Source organism: Pecten maximus, chromosome 1 (genome assembly GCF_902652985.1).
Source record: "Pecten maximus chromosome 1, xPecMax1.1, whole genome shotgun sequence".
Taxonomy (NCBI): domain Eukaryota; kingdom Metazoa; phylum Mollusca; class Bivalvia; order Pectinida; family Pectinidae; genus Pecten; species Pecten maximus.
The window spans coordinates 41934271-41952638 of NC_047015.1; the positions used below are offsets into that span (position 1 = coordinate 41934271).

Sequence of the window (18368 nt, forward strand, 5' to 3'; positions counted from 1 at the left end):
CATCAACGTATTCACACTGACAAGGGGCCACCGACGGGGTAACACTCAAGTAAATGTAAAAAGACAGCGAACTATTTATTCGTTAACATAGAGAATTAACACTGCCAACGGGTAATACTGCAGTAAATATAATCACAATATTCAAAATGTATAGTTTATATTACATATTTTCTGTCTTCATTGTCGAAAAAAATACCGTGCAAGCGTTTGTATATAGGTATGTACTGAAATATGTCTTCCAGTGAATCACGTTATCCCTACTTTAATGTATATAAGATATTAACGGCCAATAGAGCCTTAGGCAGGTCAAGATCTCAGTGACCAAGCTACGGAAATCTAAACCATGCTTTTAGTTTAAAAGATATCAGTTAGCCAGATCACACAAACTAATTGTCTTCCTGGCATATTGGACCAGGTAGGAAGGTCACGGCCCTGCACGAGTTCATATATGATAAAGAAAGTGTCACAGCGACAACTTAGCCATTCTCATTTATAATACATACTGATTACTAACCATTGTCATAGCATACATCATGGCGGTGGAGCGTACTATGTAGTCTGTGACGCCTATATCGAATAAAGTCAGATATTAGGTAACTTTCTAAGGGGCGTTAAGGGTCAAATACCATCACCCCAACGTTCTAAATGAGTAAACAACTGGACTCCTATTGGGGGTCATCGTCTAGTCACTCTGTTGTCGAATGTTTAATCATGCGTGAACCATATTGCATGTACAGTTCAGTCTTAACGCAGAAAGTCATAACTAAGGTGTGGGTATTATCCGAGGAACGCGCCTTACCTGTATATAACTTTGGTTGCATATAGCCACGGCACTTCTGGCTTACTGGAGCGAAACAACTTACAGCTACATTTCGTTATTATATCATTTCATTATTGGACCTATACTGCCGTCATACAGATCGTCAGTGTACATCGCTGAGGCATCTTTTACCTTGCTAGTTTCTATATAAGGCAGTAATCATAATATGGAGCGTACTTACCAGTACAACTTTGAGACAAACAAGAACGTGTCCTTCAATGAAGTCGATTACATTGTGTTTGGAGCAACGTTGCTTGCCTCTGCCGCCATCGGACTTTATTATGCCATCCGGGATAGGAGGAGTACCGATGCTGACGACTTTCTTTTGGGCGGTCGGAACATCCATTACCTGCCTGTATCTTTGTCTCTGCTTTCAAGTTTCATATCTGCAATCACGCTGCTCGGTACTCCTGCTGAGGTTTACCGTTATAACACAATGTACTGGTGGATATCAGTCGGATTCATTATCTCTGCCTTGGGTTCCGCCCATATCTTCATCCCTATCTTCTACAACCTTAAAGTCACCAGTATATTCCAGGTAAGTAACACTTTTAAAAGATTTTAAGTAAACACAAAAGCTGAGAAACACTAAGCGATTTAGACGCCAATGCCGCTACGATTCAAAACTAAATTCTGAATATCATCAAATTCAATGCACTTCAAAACGACAGTCATTTGGAACATTTAAGGAAGAAGCGCTATGCACAATAATGCAGGCATCATAATTGAAAGGCATCATGACCAAACGTTAATTTCAGTTAAAAATCTAATTGAGTAACACTTCCCAGGTCAGCAGTACAATAAACATAAAATTAAGCAACGCTTTCAAGGTCAGCATAACGATAGACATCAAATTAAGAAACATCATCAAGATAAGTATCATAATAAACATCAATGTAAGCAACACTTTCGATGTCAGTTTTACTAGACATAAAATCAAGAAACATTATCCAGGTTAGTATCACTATAAAATTAATATCAAACTAGATTTGATCAAGATCAAAACACGGGATTTCCAACAAGAAAATGATCGCAGACATGTTCTCGTTCTGACGAACGCTTTTGTACGTTTTACCTACGATTTCTCTTCGTTTTCTCTTCGCTTCCCTTCTTTAACCAATATTTAAAATAACGTGTTCTTTCACATACGATGAAAATAAACCGTTTTAAAATAATTTGAATTTTTGATTTTGTATCATTTGACCTCCGTGAATCGTGTATCTCGTACCTTGTATCGTGTAAACTGTACCTGTATCTCGTACCTTGTATCGTGTATACTGTACTGTTAATCGTGTATCTCGTACCTTCTATCGTGTTAACTGTACTGTGAATTGTGTATATCGTACCTTGTATCGTGTTTACTGAACAGTGAATCGTGTATCTCGTACCTTGTGTCCTGTTTACTGTACTGTGAATCGTGTATCCCGTACCTTGTATCGTGTTAACTGTACTGTGAATTGTGTATCTCGTACCTTGTATCGTGTTTACTGAACAGTGAATCGTGTATCTCGTACCTTGTGTCGTGTTTACTGTACTGTGAATTGTTTATCTCGTACCTTGTATCGTGTTTACTGAAAAGTGAATCGTGTATCCCGTACCTTGTATCGTGTTAACTGTACTGTGAATTGTGTATCTCGTACCTTGTATCGTGTTTACTGAACAGTGAATCGTGTATCTCGTACCTTGTGTCGTGTTTACTGTACTGTGAATTGTGTATCTCGTACCTTGTATCGTGTTTACTGAAAAGTGAATCGTGTATCTCGTACCTTGTATCGTGTTTACTGTACTGTGAATTGTGTATCTCGTACCGTGTTTACTGTATTATGAATCCTGTTCCATGTATCGTGTATACCGTATTGTTTCATGTATCCAGTAACATTTATCGTCTATCCTGTATCGTGTATTCCATAGCGTGTATACCGTATCTGGTACCTTGTATCGTGTTTACTGTACCCTGTATCTCGTACCTTGTATCGTGTTTACTGAACCGTGAATCGTGTATCTCGTACCTTGTATCGTGTTTACTGAAAAGTGAATCGTGTATCTCGTACCTTGTATCGTGTTTACTGTACTGTGAATTGTGTATCTCGTACCGTGTTTACTGTATTATGAATCCTGTTCCATGTATCGTGTATACCGTATTGTTTCATGTATCCAGTAACATTTATCGTCTATCCCGTATCGTGTATTCCATAGCGTGTATACCGTATCTGGTACCTTGTATCGTGTTTACTGTACCCTGTATCTCGTACCTTGTATCGTGTTTACTGAACCGTGAATCGTGTATCTCGTACCTTGTATCGTGATTGTGTTTGCCATACCGTGTATCGTGTTTACTGAACCGTATATCGGGTATCCCGTACAACGTATCGTGAATCCCGTAACGTGTATTGTGTATACTGTAACATGTATCTCGTACCAAGTACCGTGTATCTCGTATCAAGTATCGTGTATAACGTACAGTGTATCATGTATCTAGTACCATGTATCATGCATACCGTACCGTGTATCTCGTACAAAGTACCTTGTATCTCGTACCAAGTATTGTGTATACCGTTCCGTGTTTCGTGTGTACTGTACCGTATATAGTGTAGCCCACACCATGTATCGTGTTTACTGTATCGTATGTCGTGTATCCCGTAAAAATATCGCGAATCCTGTACCGTGTATCGTGTATACCATACCGTTATCTTTTTTTTTTTTTTTTTTGTTGTTTTTTTTTTTTTGACGATTTGACCTTGAAACGTTGCATACATCTTCATAAGAGCATTTTCTTCTATAGATGATCAAAATAAACAGATTTTAAAAGAATTTGAATTTTTGGATTTTTTGTCATTTGACCTCGGTGACCTTGAACGAAGGTCAAGGTCAATTAAAGGAATAGAATTTGTAGGCATCCGTACATGCTATCACTGTGCCAAATATCATATCTGTGTATATAAAGATATTGGAGCAGAAGTTAATTAAGTGCATTTTTGGGACAAATTTGAATTTTGGCGGGAAAACGCCATTTTTTATTGCATGACCATAAAACTTGCACAGTTCGTCTTAATTAATCATGCACTTTAAAATGAACTTAAAAAATTAACTCAATTTTGTTTTTGAATTTTTGACCTTGATTTCACCTCATGCTTAGACCTTGACCTTGACATATTTTCTGATAACATGTTACGGAGAAAAGTTAGCCCTGACCATAAACTACAATATGCACCGATTGCGCAAGGAAAAATACGAACGAACAAAGAGTTTGAGTCAAAAGAATTTTTCAATTTTAATTTTTTGGATTATTTGACCTTGAATGAGGGTCAAGGTCAATGAAAAGTAACTTCTTTTGTAGCTGTTCTTACGTTCTATTGTTGTTCCAAAAATCAAGTCTGTAGGTGTATAAATGAAGGAGCTGAAAACAATTAAGTGCATTTTTGCTCGATTTTTGAATTTTGGCGGGAAAAACTTCGAAAATTTCAAAGTGCCATATCTCCGTCATTTTTTATACGATGATCAAAAAAATTGCACACTCCGTCTCAGTGTTTCATGCTCTTTCAAACGAGATGAAAAAGATATTTAGTTTCAGAATTTTTTTTTTTCCGACATTTTGTTTATTCCATAGCGAGGTCGTGACCTTGACATAATCTCTGATAACATGGCATGGATAAAAGTTAGCCCCGACCATGATCTACAAAACGCACTGAGTGACTATGAAATCGAACGAAATGTTATCAAGTTATGGTCATTCTAAAATCGTTTTTAAAAAATCTATTTTTAGATCTGTGACCTTGACCTTTGAATGTATGATCACCAAAATGTTAGTGTAATGTTCGGCTTGAAGTTCTCTATTATGTACTAAAATATGAAAGTTTTGTCCGTTTCCGTTTTCGAACGAAAGTGTTATCAAGAAGTGTTAAGAATAATAATAATAAGAAGAAAAAACATAACAATAACAATAGTGATTTCCATCCGAAATGGAAATCCCTAATTAAGCAACACTTTTGAGGTCAGTATTACCATAAGCATGGAATTACGCAACACGCCCAAGGTTAATAATAACACTAAAGATATCGAACTAAGCAACACGTTAAAGGTCAATTATACTATAGACATCAAATTAAGCAACACATTTAAGGTCAATAATGCTATACGCATCAAATAATGCAACACTTTCAATGTCAGTATTACTATAAACATCAAGTAAAACAACATTTGCATGGCCAGCATTACTGTAAACATCAAATTAAGCAACACTATTAATACCAGTATCACTATAACCGGTTTGTGGAAAAGTTTTTAAAAATGTCCTGCTTTACAAAAGTTTCATTCTAAATACATAGTGAAAAGAAAAAAGAACTTAGTAGTTCTTTATTCTATCTGTAGGTTTATTTCCGCTTGTTTGGATAATCCGTAAAAAGTATGATACACTGTTAATAAACACGCAGTATGTGATGCCGTTCTCTAATTATATGCGGAATTTATAAGTATTTTCCATCTGTATCTTTCAAAAAATGAAGCAGGAATTGTTTTTAATCATTGAATTATCATTTCAAACACACACATATATTATGGTCATGTCATAATGATTTGCCATGAACTGGGATTGTGTGTGAAGTGGTTTGTCGTAGTAAGTGATTCATTCCCCACATTTCACCATGTTAGAGGGAGTAAGTATGCAGTAACTGGCTCACACACAACTAGGAACATCTTGATAGTGATTACTATTCATTTCAGCTGTTTACGATCGATCGGGTCCAGATAAACGCGGAACTCACCATGGGTTACATTCGACATACATTATAAGTATGCACGTATACATTTCTGTTTTTCAGTACTTAGAGATGAGGTTTTGTAAAATAAACAGATTCTCGGCTAGTGTCATATACCTCTTCTGGATGGTGAGTACTATGTGTCGTCAGTTCTGCTTCTCTGTTAAAATATCATGATTGTTTATTTGCCACCAATGTTTCATTCATATTGCCAAAACATATAGTCTTACAATCTGGCGTTTATCAGTGGATAACTCTGGTCGCTTGGTTAATGTAATATCTTGTTTATATTGTATGGCCTGCAATTTGACTATAGTACTGTAAAGTCTATATGATTATATGTAATTATCCCAACACATCGCTAAAAAGGTCATAACATAATACAATATTAAGTTCACATGTTTGGACATTCCTTACAAAATTTCAGATGCTGTATATGGCTATAGTGTTGTATGGACCCTCTTTGGCTCTTAACGCAGGTAAGTGAAGCAATGTAGAATAAGCATACTGAATTTTGCTAATAGTAATAGCTATTATGATCATTTAAAAATGTTTTATGAATATCTCTCAAGAAAATAAAAAGCTAGAGCACTTCCAGACTTACATACGTGCGAACAAGACGGCCGGAGAAACTACAGTTTCCAAGGTAGCGGACTAAACCAGACAAATATTGGAATTTTACACATATACGTTTGTTTGATTAACATGATCACTATGATCCGTCCTTCGTTTAACAAACGATGTCCACCTGTACATGTAGACATTCATGAAAATATGGTTACAATTTGTGATGACCTGTGTAGTTTTGTTGTAGTTACCGGCCTGTCTTTGTGGGGGTCTGTATTTGCTGTAGGACTGGTGACTACCTTCTATACCACAGTGGTAAGTAGCTCAAATCACATTGATCTCTGAACGTAGACATAACCTATCATACAGTTTTAAATTATTGAATTACCAAGATTTTACCTAAATTTTCATGACGTGTGTTCGTCTGCAAAGCAGGAGTTTACCATTTGAGAACACCTTCGTATTTTCCTTGTACTTGTTCAAGGGTCTCCATGCAAATCTATGTTTGTTTTTATACTTTGCCCTCTTTTTGTCGATTTTGAGTTAAAACCTCGGTTTCGCTTTGATTTAGGTATTCTCTGTTTTTTCGTGACCATAAATAACATGTTTCATGAAATATACTTCAAAACAAAATATTTTCTCATACGTTGGATACTGTTAGCAGCTAGTGTGTTGGAAAAAAGTGTTATACATTTTTATACAGGGAGGAATGAAAGCAGTGGTGTGGTCCGATACCCTACAGATGCTCATTATGTTTTCCGGGATGATGTCCTTGTTGGTGGCAGGCTCGCTGAAGGTTGGAGGTCTAGATAAAGCATGGCAAATAGCAGAGCGTAATGGCCGTACTCTCCTTTTTGAGTGAGTAATATTTTATCTCACAAGTTTATGAATCTCAAACTTTGTAGAAGTTCGAAGCAGAAAACAGATAATGTATAATGATAAAAGTCTTGAACTCCAAACACTTTGAGGGGCTATGACAAGATATTTCTAACAAGTGCAATCAATGATTGCGAGAGCTCACCAGCGGCAGCAATCACACTATGCATTTTTTTCATGTATGTATAAGCATGTCATTTTGAAATTGTATGTCACATAATATCGTTCCTAGACCTCTAATGGATGTATAAACCAAATCAGATGGGTGTGGACTTACAAGCTTTCCAAAAATTACCCCAAAATCTTTAAAGAGGGTTTTGTTTTGTGCAACAAAATTAAGTCCTGTAATTAAAATGCCAAAACAAATCACAATTTGTTTCTGCACGATTTTGATATAACATCACTCCTAGACCTCTCATGAATGCATCAACCAAATTAGAAGGGTGTTAGGTGCATACTTTTGGACTTACCCCCAAAACTTTAAAGTGAGTTTTGGTACCAAAAAAGTTAAGTCCACTAAATGGTTAAATGCGGAAAAATCACATTTTTTTTCTGCATGAGTTTGCCATAACATCACTTCTAGACCTCTAATGAATGTATAAACCAAATTAGAAGGGTGTGAGGTGTATACTTTTGGACTTAGAAGCTTTCCAAAAATTGATCCCAAAAACTTTAAAGTGGGAATGGGACGCCGACGCCGGGGTGACAGCATTAGCTCTCGGTTACCCGTAACCGGTCAGAAATGTAGGTAATGATTTATGTACTAATGCGTGTCCAAAATTGCTGTTCATTTCTATTACATCGTAATGTATCTAGAAGTTAATGTTACAAGATAATTGCGTTGCATATGTATATTGGGTTACGTTATGTACATAGCTGAATAACATTAGTGGCACGATACATAAAACATGAACTTCTTGGATATGAGAAAAAATCTTTTAAACTATAATTATTTTCTAGATAAGCGGTGTACGTGTACAAAAGTGATAGTTATTCATTCATTCTGTTAAAAGCAGGTCACTATGAATGACTCATGTCTGACACTATGAACTAAACCCTTGCATAAATATACATTTGTATATGTTTTTTTTTTGTGTGAATAAAGTATTGGCTACACGAGCTTACTAGTATACAATTCATGTTCAAGTTTTCACAATGAACTAGGGTTTTTTTCATTCTTGGATATGACCTTCCTTTTGTAATTTGTCATTGACCTGCTTTCTTATGATATTTGAAACTGACATTTATTGTTATCATAGATTTGACCCTGACCCATCTACTCGGCACACGGTTTGGAGTGTTGTGATTGGTGGAGGTATTTTCTGGGGCGCCATATATGGCGTAAACCAGGCTCAGGTACAGAGAGCGGTATCGGTATCATCATTAAGGAACTCGCGCAAGTGAGTACGATTTTCGGACATTTGTAAAAACACAAGAAAATATATGAATATAGTTATAAGAAAGTATATAATAGAGTATAATTCTAAATGAACGAAGTATAAAAAAGCCACACAAGATATTAAAAGAAGATACAATAGATACAAAACTTTTACTAACTATATCACACAGTTGTTTTGTCCTTCTCAATGTTGCCAAGAGCCTGATGCAACGGCAAAATAAGTAAGGAGAGCTAAGTACAATAGCTGCATAATTAAATGAATCTCACAATTCCAAGTATTGAATTTTGAAAGGACGTAAATCGCATGTGTATATTCTGAACAGTACCACAGATTAAATGAATTAAAACGTGACATGCAGGTTACGGTTAAATCTCTGGGTCCATCGCCAGCAGACTACACCATTTACGTTATCGAAGTTATAGCAAGATACAGTTCAATACAGAGCCAAAATTAAATCAACAAGCATTCTGTGTGTATTGCTAAACCAATACATGACCCCTACCGGCGCCCTCAAGTTAAAACTTTAGCCAAATTTGAGTTTAAAAGTTTAGCCAAGACTGAAACATGATCATTTTATGAAAATAAGTCCATTCCAAATAATATGTAAATCGAACTGTATTGGGTTGAATAAACAGTGTTTCCAACACCTAAAAGATATTCAGGTATTTTTTAGTATGTCTACTGTACAGAGTAAAAGAAACTAAAGTGAATTTAAAGTGAAATGTGTAATAACAGCCTTGAATTGATACTCATAATTACAAGAGATCCCAGAGGGATCTTGGCGCCCACCATTGAATGTTCTTTATAGGTTCCATGTCAGATTGATCTTTTCTCTACTTTTCTCTTCTTCTAAGTCTTACTAATCTGTGTAAACTCAGAAGAAACCTCTAGTACTTTTCAAACAAGGGAAACCTATATATAAAATTTAAGATTTAGGCACCAAGGGGAACCTATATATATGGAATTTGAGAAAGATTCCTTCAGTGCTTTCTGAGAAATAGTGATAACAAACTTCAATTGTCAAAATCCAAGATGGCTGCTTGTCGGCCATGTTGTTTTCCGATCAGTCCCAAAATGCGATATGCATTACTAGGCACCAAGGGGAACCTACATATGAAATTTGAGAAAGATCCCTTCAGTACTTTCTCAGAAATGGCAATAACAAACTTTAACGGTCAAAATCCAAGATGGCTGCCTGTCGGCCATGTTGTTTTCCGATCGGTCCCAAAATGCAATATGCATAACTAGGCACCAAGGGAAACCTACATATAAAATTTGAGAAAGATCCCTTCAGTACTTTCTCAGAAATAGCGATAACAAACTTCAATGGTCAAAATCCAAGATGGCTGCCCGTCGGCCATGTTGTTTTCCAATCGGTCCCAAAATGCAATATGCATAACTAGGCACCAAGGGAAACCTACATATGAAATTTGAGAAAGATCCCTTCAGTACTTTCTCAGAAATAGCAATAACAAACTTCAATGGTCAAAATCCAAGATGGCTGCCTGTCCTCCATGTTGTTTTCTGATCGGTCCCAAAATGCAATATGCATAACTAGGCACCAAGGGAAACCTACATATAAAATTTGAGAAAGATCCCTTCAGTACTTTCTCAGAAATAGCGATAACAAACTTCAATGGTCAAAATCCAAGATGGCTGCCTGTCGGCCATGTTGTTTTCCGATCTGTCCCAAAATGCAATATGCATAACTAGGCACCAAGGGAAACCCACATATGAAATTTGAGAAAGATCCCTTCAGTACTTTCTTAGAAATAGCGATAACAAACTTCAATTGTCAAAATCCAAGATGGCTGCCTGTCGGCCATGTTGTTTTCCGATCGGTCCCAAAATGCAATATGCATAACTCGGCACCAAGGGAAACCTACATATGAAATTTGAGAAAGATCCCTTCAGCTCTTTCTCAGAAATAGCGATAACAAACTTCAATGGTCAAAATCCAAGATGGCTGCCTGTCGGCCATGTTGTTTTCCGATCACTCCCAAAATGCAATATGCATAACTAGGCACCAAGGGGAACCTACATATGAAATTTGAGAAAGATCCCTTCAGTACTTTCTGAGGATTAGCGATAACAAGAATTGTTTACGGACGGACGGACGGACGGACGGACGGACGGACGGACGGAGGGAGGGACGGACGGACGGACGGACGACGGACCACGGACGCAGGGCGATTTGAATAGCCCACCATCTGATGATGGTGGGCTAAAAAAGCAGCATCCCATTACCATTATTGTGAATGGAGAGCCATTACAAAACTTTATTCCACAGGAATACAGAGAAAACAATTTTTTTTTTTCATTTTTAACTGTAAAAGTTATGCCACACACCCAAAGAACATCTATGCAAAGAATCAGCATCCTTATACAATTTCTAAATAAATGATGTGCCATTATAAAACTTAACCAAAACTTTAACCTAAAGGATACAGAGATTCAGTTTTAACCATACAAAAGTAATGCCACACACCCAAAGAACCTCTATGCAAAGAATCAGCACCCTTATACCATTATTAAGTGAATGATGTGCCATTATAAAAACTTTAACCAAAACTTTAACCGGACGGACGGATTATTGGGGATTAATAACATGATATTAGGAGTACTCACGTATCAGGACACCCTGTTTTTAGAAATATGTAAATGTACATTATAGGTAGACAATCACTTACAGGGGTGTATTTATTTCGCAGTGAGTACACTAATAGGGTACGCTGTCAGTATATACATTGTTGATATTATGCTAAATAGGCACTAATCTGTTCTCGGGATACCCAAACGGCCTGCCGTTTCACTTGATTTGTCAGATAATTAACCACTTATAAATTATATTATATAACAAATTTCCTTTATTTTAAAAATGAACGGCAAAAAAATGAAATTTGTATACAAACTATAAAAGGAACTTGGTCTGATTGAATCAGGAATTGTAAATTTGAAATGAAAATCATTCTCATTTCAGAACTACAAATACATCATTGATATGAATAGGAAAAAAAAAATTCTAAAACATTCAATGTTTATATTCCATCGTGCCTTAGTTATATTTATCATATTTATATAAGTTGCTCGATAGCAATCATAAAAACAACGTAATGAGTATGCACAAGGAACGTTGCTTGTACAGTAAAAGAACATGGTAAGGGCGCATTGTCGGTGCATATAGCTGATAATTACATTCAAGTCTTCAGCAAACCTCAACTAACGTTAACCCAAATATATCAACTGACATCCTTTCTTCATTACAGAGCCATCTGGCTGAATTTCCCCGGTATGATGATAATACTGACTGTCGTCTGTCTTGTGGGAGTGGTAATGTATGCCTATTACGAGCGCTGTGACCCTGTGACTTTAGGCATCATTAAAAGTTCAGATCAGTTGATCCCTCTGTTTACTATGGACTTGCTTGGGTCTTACCATGGTCTTCCAGGACTTGTCCTGTCCTGTGTTTTCAGTGGCAGCCTTAGTACAATCTCCTCGGGGCTCAATGCCGTGGCCGCAGTACTTCTAGAGGATTTTGTTCGACCTTTATACCCACATCACATTTCTGGACGTGGTTCAACTATCTTCTCTAAGGTGACAATCGTGGTTGCAGGTTTCTGTTGCATTGGCCTTGCCTTCGTCGTGTCTAAGCTTGGAGGCATTTTGCAGGTCGCTTACGTCCTGTTCGGGATCCTTGGTGGGCCAATACTTGGCCTGTTTTCTCTTGGTATTTTATTTCCTTGGGCCAACAAATGGGGTGGACTGGTCGGCCATCTCACTGCGCTAGCCCTGGTAACGTTTATAGGGCTTGGTACTAAGTTTAATGATGTGGTAATCACCCCTCCATCCTCTTTGACAACTTCCGGTTGCTACCTTAACGTTTCCTCAGGATCCTCGCTCACAGCCATGGCAACAACATTGGCCAGTACTGCAGTAACAACAGTGGCAAATGTGACACCTAAGTAAGTGTTTACATTCCATATGGGTGCAATTTTTATGTACAGTTGGCTGTTTTATAAATTTTAAGAAATGAGTACTTGTAGCGTACAATTTTCTCATTATCCTACTTATGCAATTCTTCTATTGCTTAGAATCAATTGACTAAAGATAATCGCTTCATCAGGAGAGCCATCCAGATGTTAATAAATGAGCATTGTATGGGATACTGAACAGTGGTTTACTGAGGGAATGATAAACGCAATCTGTAAATGATGAACGCATCTCTGTTAATGTTGTTCTCCATTATATATTTTTTTCATATTTTTATTTCCCTATTTACAATATTGAACGTGCTCAATAGGCATTTGGAATGAAAGTAAACATTGTCCTCTGTAGAACGAGGCCCTATCAGGTCACACGCGTATTTAGTTAGGTCACGTGACTGGTAAATGCAGCACCGTTATATATTTTTAAAAAGTGCAACCTCTTAATGACTTTTGTCAACGAGGTATCTGGAATCAGTGGAAAGCGTATATCAATAAAAGTTCTATGCATCTCATTGATATTAACGATTCCCTTCAAAAACGTTGATTTATTGTCGGGGAAAGGCCCTACCACGGCGTGTTTCTTTTTACTTTATAATAAAACTTTTTCCTTATTTATCACGGAAATCATTCAGGTGCATAGCAAAATCTACATAAATGTATTGATTTCCTATGCAAAAAGTCTCGTTTCATAATTTTCAAAGTTTGATAAAAGGTTACACTTTTGGAAAAACAACGATCGGAATTTATGTTCATATCCCGGTATTGGAACTCTAAAGTGTTTTAGGTGTCAAAAGGCGGCATAGAAACGAACAAACATCACTAAACGAATGCAACGGATCGTAAAGGTTTATTATTTGAAGATAATATATTCGAAGACATACAGTATTACATACGTTTTATGTTATACGTGCAAGTTTATAGTTTAATATTGTGCTAAAACCACGGCCCCTATCGTTGCCATGACATTTGATCCCAGCTTCGATCAGGAATGCGGTGACAAAGTAAAAGTATAATTCTTACGCGTAACTTGCTGTTTTCCGTTAAACTATATCAATAGCTGGTATTATGTGAAATTGCTATATTATATCTCATTAATTCAAACATCGAACACTAACACAAATGCTGAAACATATCAAATGAAGCCTTCGTGTCAGGCAATGTAGACATATCGCGGAACCTGTACACATTCATAAGAATCTTGAAGTTGCAACGAAGTACATCAATGTATATTTTACATGAATAAACTAATGAGCAACAGAATGGGGCGTAACATTAACAGGTATGCGAAAGTGTAAGCCTGTTTTGTATGCATGACCTTAGACGATATGTGTTACATGAGCTATGCTAAGGTAAAGTTTACTGTACTTTCAGGGGCCAAGGTGGCCGAGTGGTTAAGGTGTCTCGACACTTTTATCACTAGCCCTCCACCTCTGGGTTGCGAGTTCGAAACCTACGTGGGGCAGTTGCCAGGTACTGACTGTAGGCCGGTGGGTTTTCTCCGGGTACTCCGGCTTTCCTCCACCTCCAAAACCTGGCACGTCCTTAAATGACCCTGGCTGTTAATAGGACGTTAAAAAAACCAAACAAATTACTGTACTTTCATGTGACAAAAACATTGCTGTGTATTATACTAGTAGACAATAATACATAATGATATAGGACTGGTGATGCATTTCATTGCCGTATATGAGTGTTAAGTTGATACCTTACATTTTCTTTCAGGAAAGACCCGTTCATCTTGTACCGGATGTCGTACCTGTGGTACGCCCCGCTGGCCGCTTTGATCACGGTTGTTGTTGGTCTCTTGGTCAGCTTTATCACAGGTCAGTATCACTGGGTTTGTGTTTTCTCGCACAAACGCTGATATCACTGTCTTGAAACGCTTCATAAGGACATGTATGTAACCATTATTTTTAACACTGTTTTGAATAATTATAACGTCCATGTTGTTTCCCCACATAAATGATGAGAATGCAAGATCGTGGATGAATTTTGAATAAAGACGTGGTCAGATACTCAAGCATTCAATCCATTTTAAGCGGGAAACAAGAAGGCAGAGCTTAAATAAATTCTGGGGCTTAAAATTTACCACAAGACCGACTCTGGAGATAGCAAATTCATGAAGATATAGCATGTATATAATTCATTTGATATTATGATTGGCTAGAGAAGGCATCAATTAAAAATAGATTTGTATTTTGTATGAACATTCGTCATATTTACGTCTTTTGAAATCAATTGGATGAATGCAAGCCCAACAATGTATGCAATGTTTCTGCGTTCTGACAGGTGCCACTAAGCCGAAGGAACTGGACCCCCGACTTATCTGCCCCTTTTTTGACATATTCTTCCCTTGTTTACCAGAGAAGATAAGGAGGAAATTACATTTCGGTGTCCGTCATGGTGAGGTAGGTACAAATGTAATCATGGCATTCCGGAAAAAGGTCAGTTGTATTATCATGACGTGTCAGAAAAATCAATTTACCGTGTTTAGATTCCCTGTTAAATCCCTGAGGAATGGAGTGTTCGTCTGTTTCGTAGTAAATCTGCGTTTCGTGTTAATATCAGCTCTTTCGTCAAAACACGATTTGGCCATTTGATTGGATGAAAGTTTGTGTCACATAAATGCATATTTTGTATGAATATATTTGTATTTATGGAAATTATGCATGTTCACGGTTTATCATATATATTTGTCTCCGTCCTTAGTACAGGTTGAAAAAAATCACAGCTAAATACAACATTGAAGGATATATTAAAAACAGTAGATGATTTCACGAAAACAATTGTTTTAGATACATGTATACCGTTACTCCAGAATCACAAATAAATCTTCAACGATTATTTTTCTATTTTTCAATTGGTGACTGTTTCTAATATCTTAATAAGGAATATTGATTGTATCGTTTATAAAAAAAAACGTTCGTTTAATAAGTACCAATTGCGCAACAGTTCCAGGAAGATGTGAAGTCGACGGAAGGTGGCACAGATGGGTCAGACGGAAAGGTGAACGCCGCCTATCTCACCGATATCAATGAAGTCTCCAAAGAAAGTAGTCCATCGAATAATCGCAAGAGTGACACTATTACCAAATACAATGGTACCAAAAAGACTGAGCCGAACATAAAGTCAACAACAAATGGTGTTCAGAATTCTCTGTATCCATCCGTAAACGTGCATTCTACAGATATGTGAGGAGTCGATTGACGTTCCGAGCGGACAAGCCTAAAACATTCCGCATGATGGAATTGTGTATATTTTTTTTCTACAAATCCAGTTACGTCGACATTTCTCAGTCTATAAATCAGTTACCTATGAATTTCAATCAATCATCCTATTCCATTATGCTTTGTAATGGTATCGGAAAGGAAACTTCTTCTATAATATATCTTATATATGAAATATAGTAGATACTGTATCCCATACACTTTACATATAAGCTATTTTATAAACAATTGAAATGCATAATACACATACAGGGTATATCATAATATGCATATGAATAAGGGGTATTGTACAGCCTCTTTTTTTTTTAAATATATTATACATAACATGATTTAATACATCATAGGCATCATAATATGCATATGAATAAGGGGTATTGTACAGCCTCTATTTTGAAATATATTATACATAACATGATTTAATACATCATCGGTATAGCTCCCCCAAATTTCATGTCAAATTAGTCTTAGTGATGATAGGCCTGTAACCTAGATAAAAGCTGTAGACTGTACATCATTAACACGAAATACATATCGGTTAATCGGCGAATTAGAATGTGTTGTTCCTATAGAGTCTATGTTAATACATACGCACCCATATCATTTCTTTCCTACGTTATTTAGTCCCTCTAAAGCAATACGCGTGCGTACATTATATATATAATGAAGGTATACGCGGAAAAAATATCGCACAAGGACTTTGTTTTAGAGTTAAGATTTTGAATGTAGATATCTACCTAGTGTCAGGTGTCATGGTTACAGTTGCAGTACTCATTATGTATTTCTCATCTGCTATAGTGGTTTTATCATTGTACACAATAAAATCTACGGTAAACGCTGATTTTAATATCACATTATGCATGCACCTTGAACATGTATCGTGTGAAACCTTTGTAAGGTACAAGTGTTAGACTTGTTACGTGTGTGTTATTGTCCTTATACAATTGTTCATCAGATTGATGTGTGTCACATCTGTACATTATACCAAGTACAACTGTGATCATTTAGATTTCATTAACCCCGAGGCGACGTCGTGGTAATGAGGTTATATCTATCTTACAAAGCATCAACTAGAAGATTGTAGTGTGTATATACACCTTTTTTTTTTGTATGTATACATTGTATATTGTGACACTTACATGGTGATTCGTCATTACTTGTATCTCTGCGACTCTATCATCGTAAATATTTACATGTTATGGTGTATAATCAGAGAGTAATAGCGATAGCGAAAATGAACATAACAACAAGTTAATTAGATCATAAGACCTCAATTTATAATTATCTAATTAAAATTACTTAACTCTACTCTTTTACCAAACTCTATCAGTGCACGTTCTTTCTTTGTTTGCAATATATTTTCACGTTTCCTCGCATATTTGAAAATAACATTTAAATATAATAAGGGGTTAAGTACTGTATGCACTGTCTATATTTTATATAATAAAGGAATACATAACCAGAATTATTTAGGGTTCACAGTACAACTAGGTCGCTATCAATACCCAGATATATTTGTCTATCATATAGCAAGCCAAGTTGGTACTTATACAAGGAGCGGTGTTAATTATATCGTTTATAAGATATATTATTTTAATAATAATCTACTTTAGATAGTATCTTATAAACATGTAAGATATATTATATAGATATTATATATGTTTCATATTATTAATAAGATATCTTATATACTTTGGTTGAATAAACGAAAACTTGCATTGGATTTCCATAATACCAGGTATTGAAATGATTTATCTGTTATTTAGTTTTTTTTATTTGTTTCAAACCATTTAGATGGTGTCAATACAAACTTAAAGTATAGTTGATTTTGCCATCATTGAGTTTTATAAACCCGATACAACACCCAGATGTCTTTGTAGCATTTAGGATATTGGTGTGTTAGTTTACAATATGACGGGCTATTCATAACTGACTTTTTTACATTTAAAAGTAACTTTACAGATGCTTTTTAAAACTTAATTTAAATTTAAATTCAGACATTATCTATTGCGAATCGAATAGAATGCTATAATGTTTATGTCAATCAGAACCTTTGATACTTTAAATCTTTACAATGATTATAATTCCATGTATATTACGATGGTTTACACAAGTACAATACGAGAGAGTTACCATCAATATGGCATTATGCGTCAATGAGTAGGAAAATGGATCGCATTGACAATCGGTTATAATCGGTTTTAAAAGCCAATTCTAATTTGTGTTACTTGATAAGAAGCTATATAGCAAATCAGTAGCAATACTTCCTAAATGAAATAGACTGGTATATTAGCAACGTCTATTATATAAACACATCTTTGATTCATTTAAAAAAAAGCTGTCTTTGCTGTTGCCATTAAGTATTTTACAAAACCAGCAGAAATATGTTTGCATTGTGACCGTTGATCAAGCATAGAAAAAGGCGAGGTGTTCTTGAACGGTAATGGCTTTTAACATCGACAATACGTGCAATATAAATCAAAGTCAATCCGGGGTATACACATTCTCAAAATGAGAACTAGTTTGGTGAAACAGCAACTACAAGGCATATCAACTAGCGTCGAAAATGTCTGACTTCGTATTGCACAAGGCAATATAATATTTCCAAATACAACGACTACAATGACTGTGAAAACCATACAAACAGGTTACCGATGAGTTAGGAAGCACACAAGTCTTCACTACATATGTGTTTAATACAATTTCTTTTATGCATAAGATAGACAGTTTTGGTTTGTGAT

General features: G+C 36.1%; 1 protein-coding gene across 1 annotated transcript; it reads left to right on the plus strand.

Moving 5' to 3' along the window:
- Nucleotides 1-540: 540 nt before the first annotated feature.
- Nucleotides 541-17377, plus strand: LOC117334072 (sodium-coupled monocarboxylate transporter 1-like). Its single transcript, XM_033893514.1, has 10 exons — nucleotides 541-1358; nucleotides 5638-5703; nucleotides 6002-6053; nucleotides 6389-6456; nucleotides 6845-6999; nucleotides 8277-8417; nucleotides 11684-12379; nucleotides 14126-14226; nucleotides 14693-14811; nucleotides 15356-17377. Exons 1-10 carry the CDS (start codon nucleotides 987-989, stop codon nucleotides 15596-15598), a joined length of 2013 nt encoding a protein of 670 aa, XP_033749405.1. The 5' UTR covers nucleotides 541-986; the 3' UTR covers nucleotides 15599-17377.
- The last annotated feature ends 991 nt before the right edge of the window (nucleotides 17378-18368 follow it).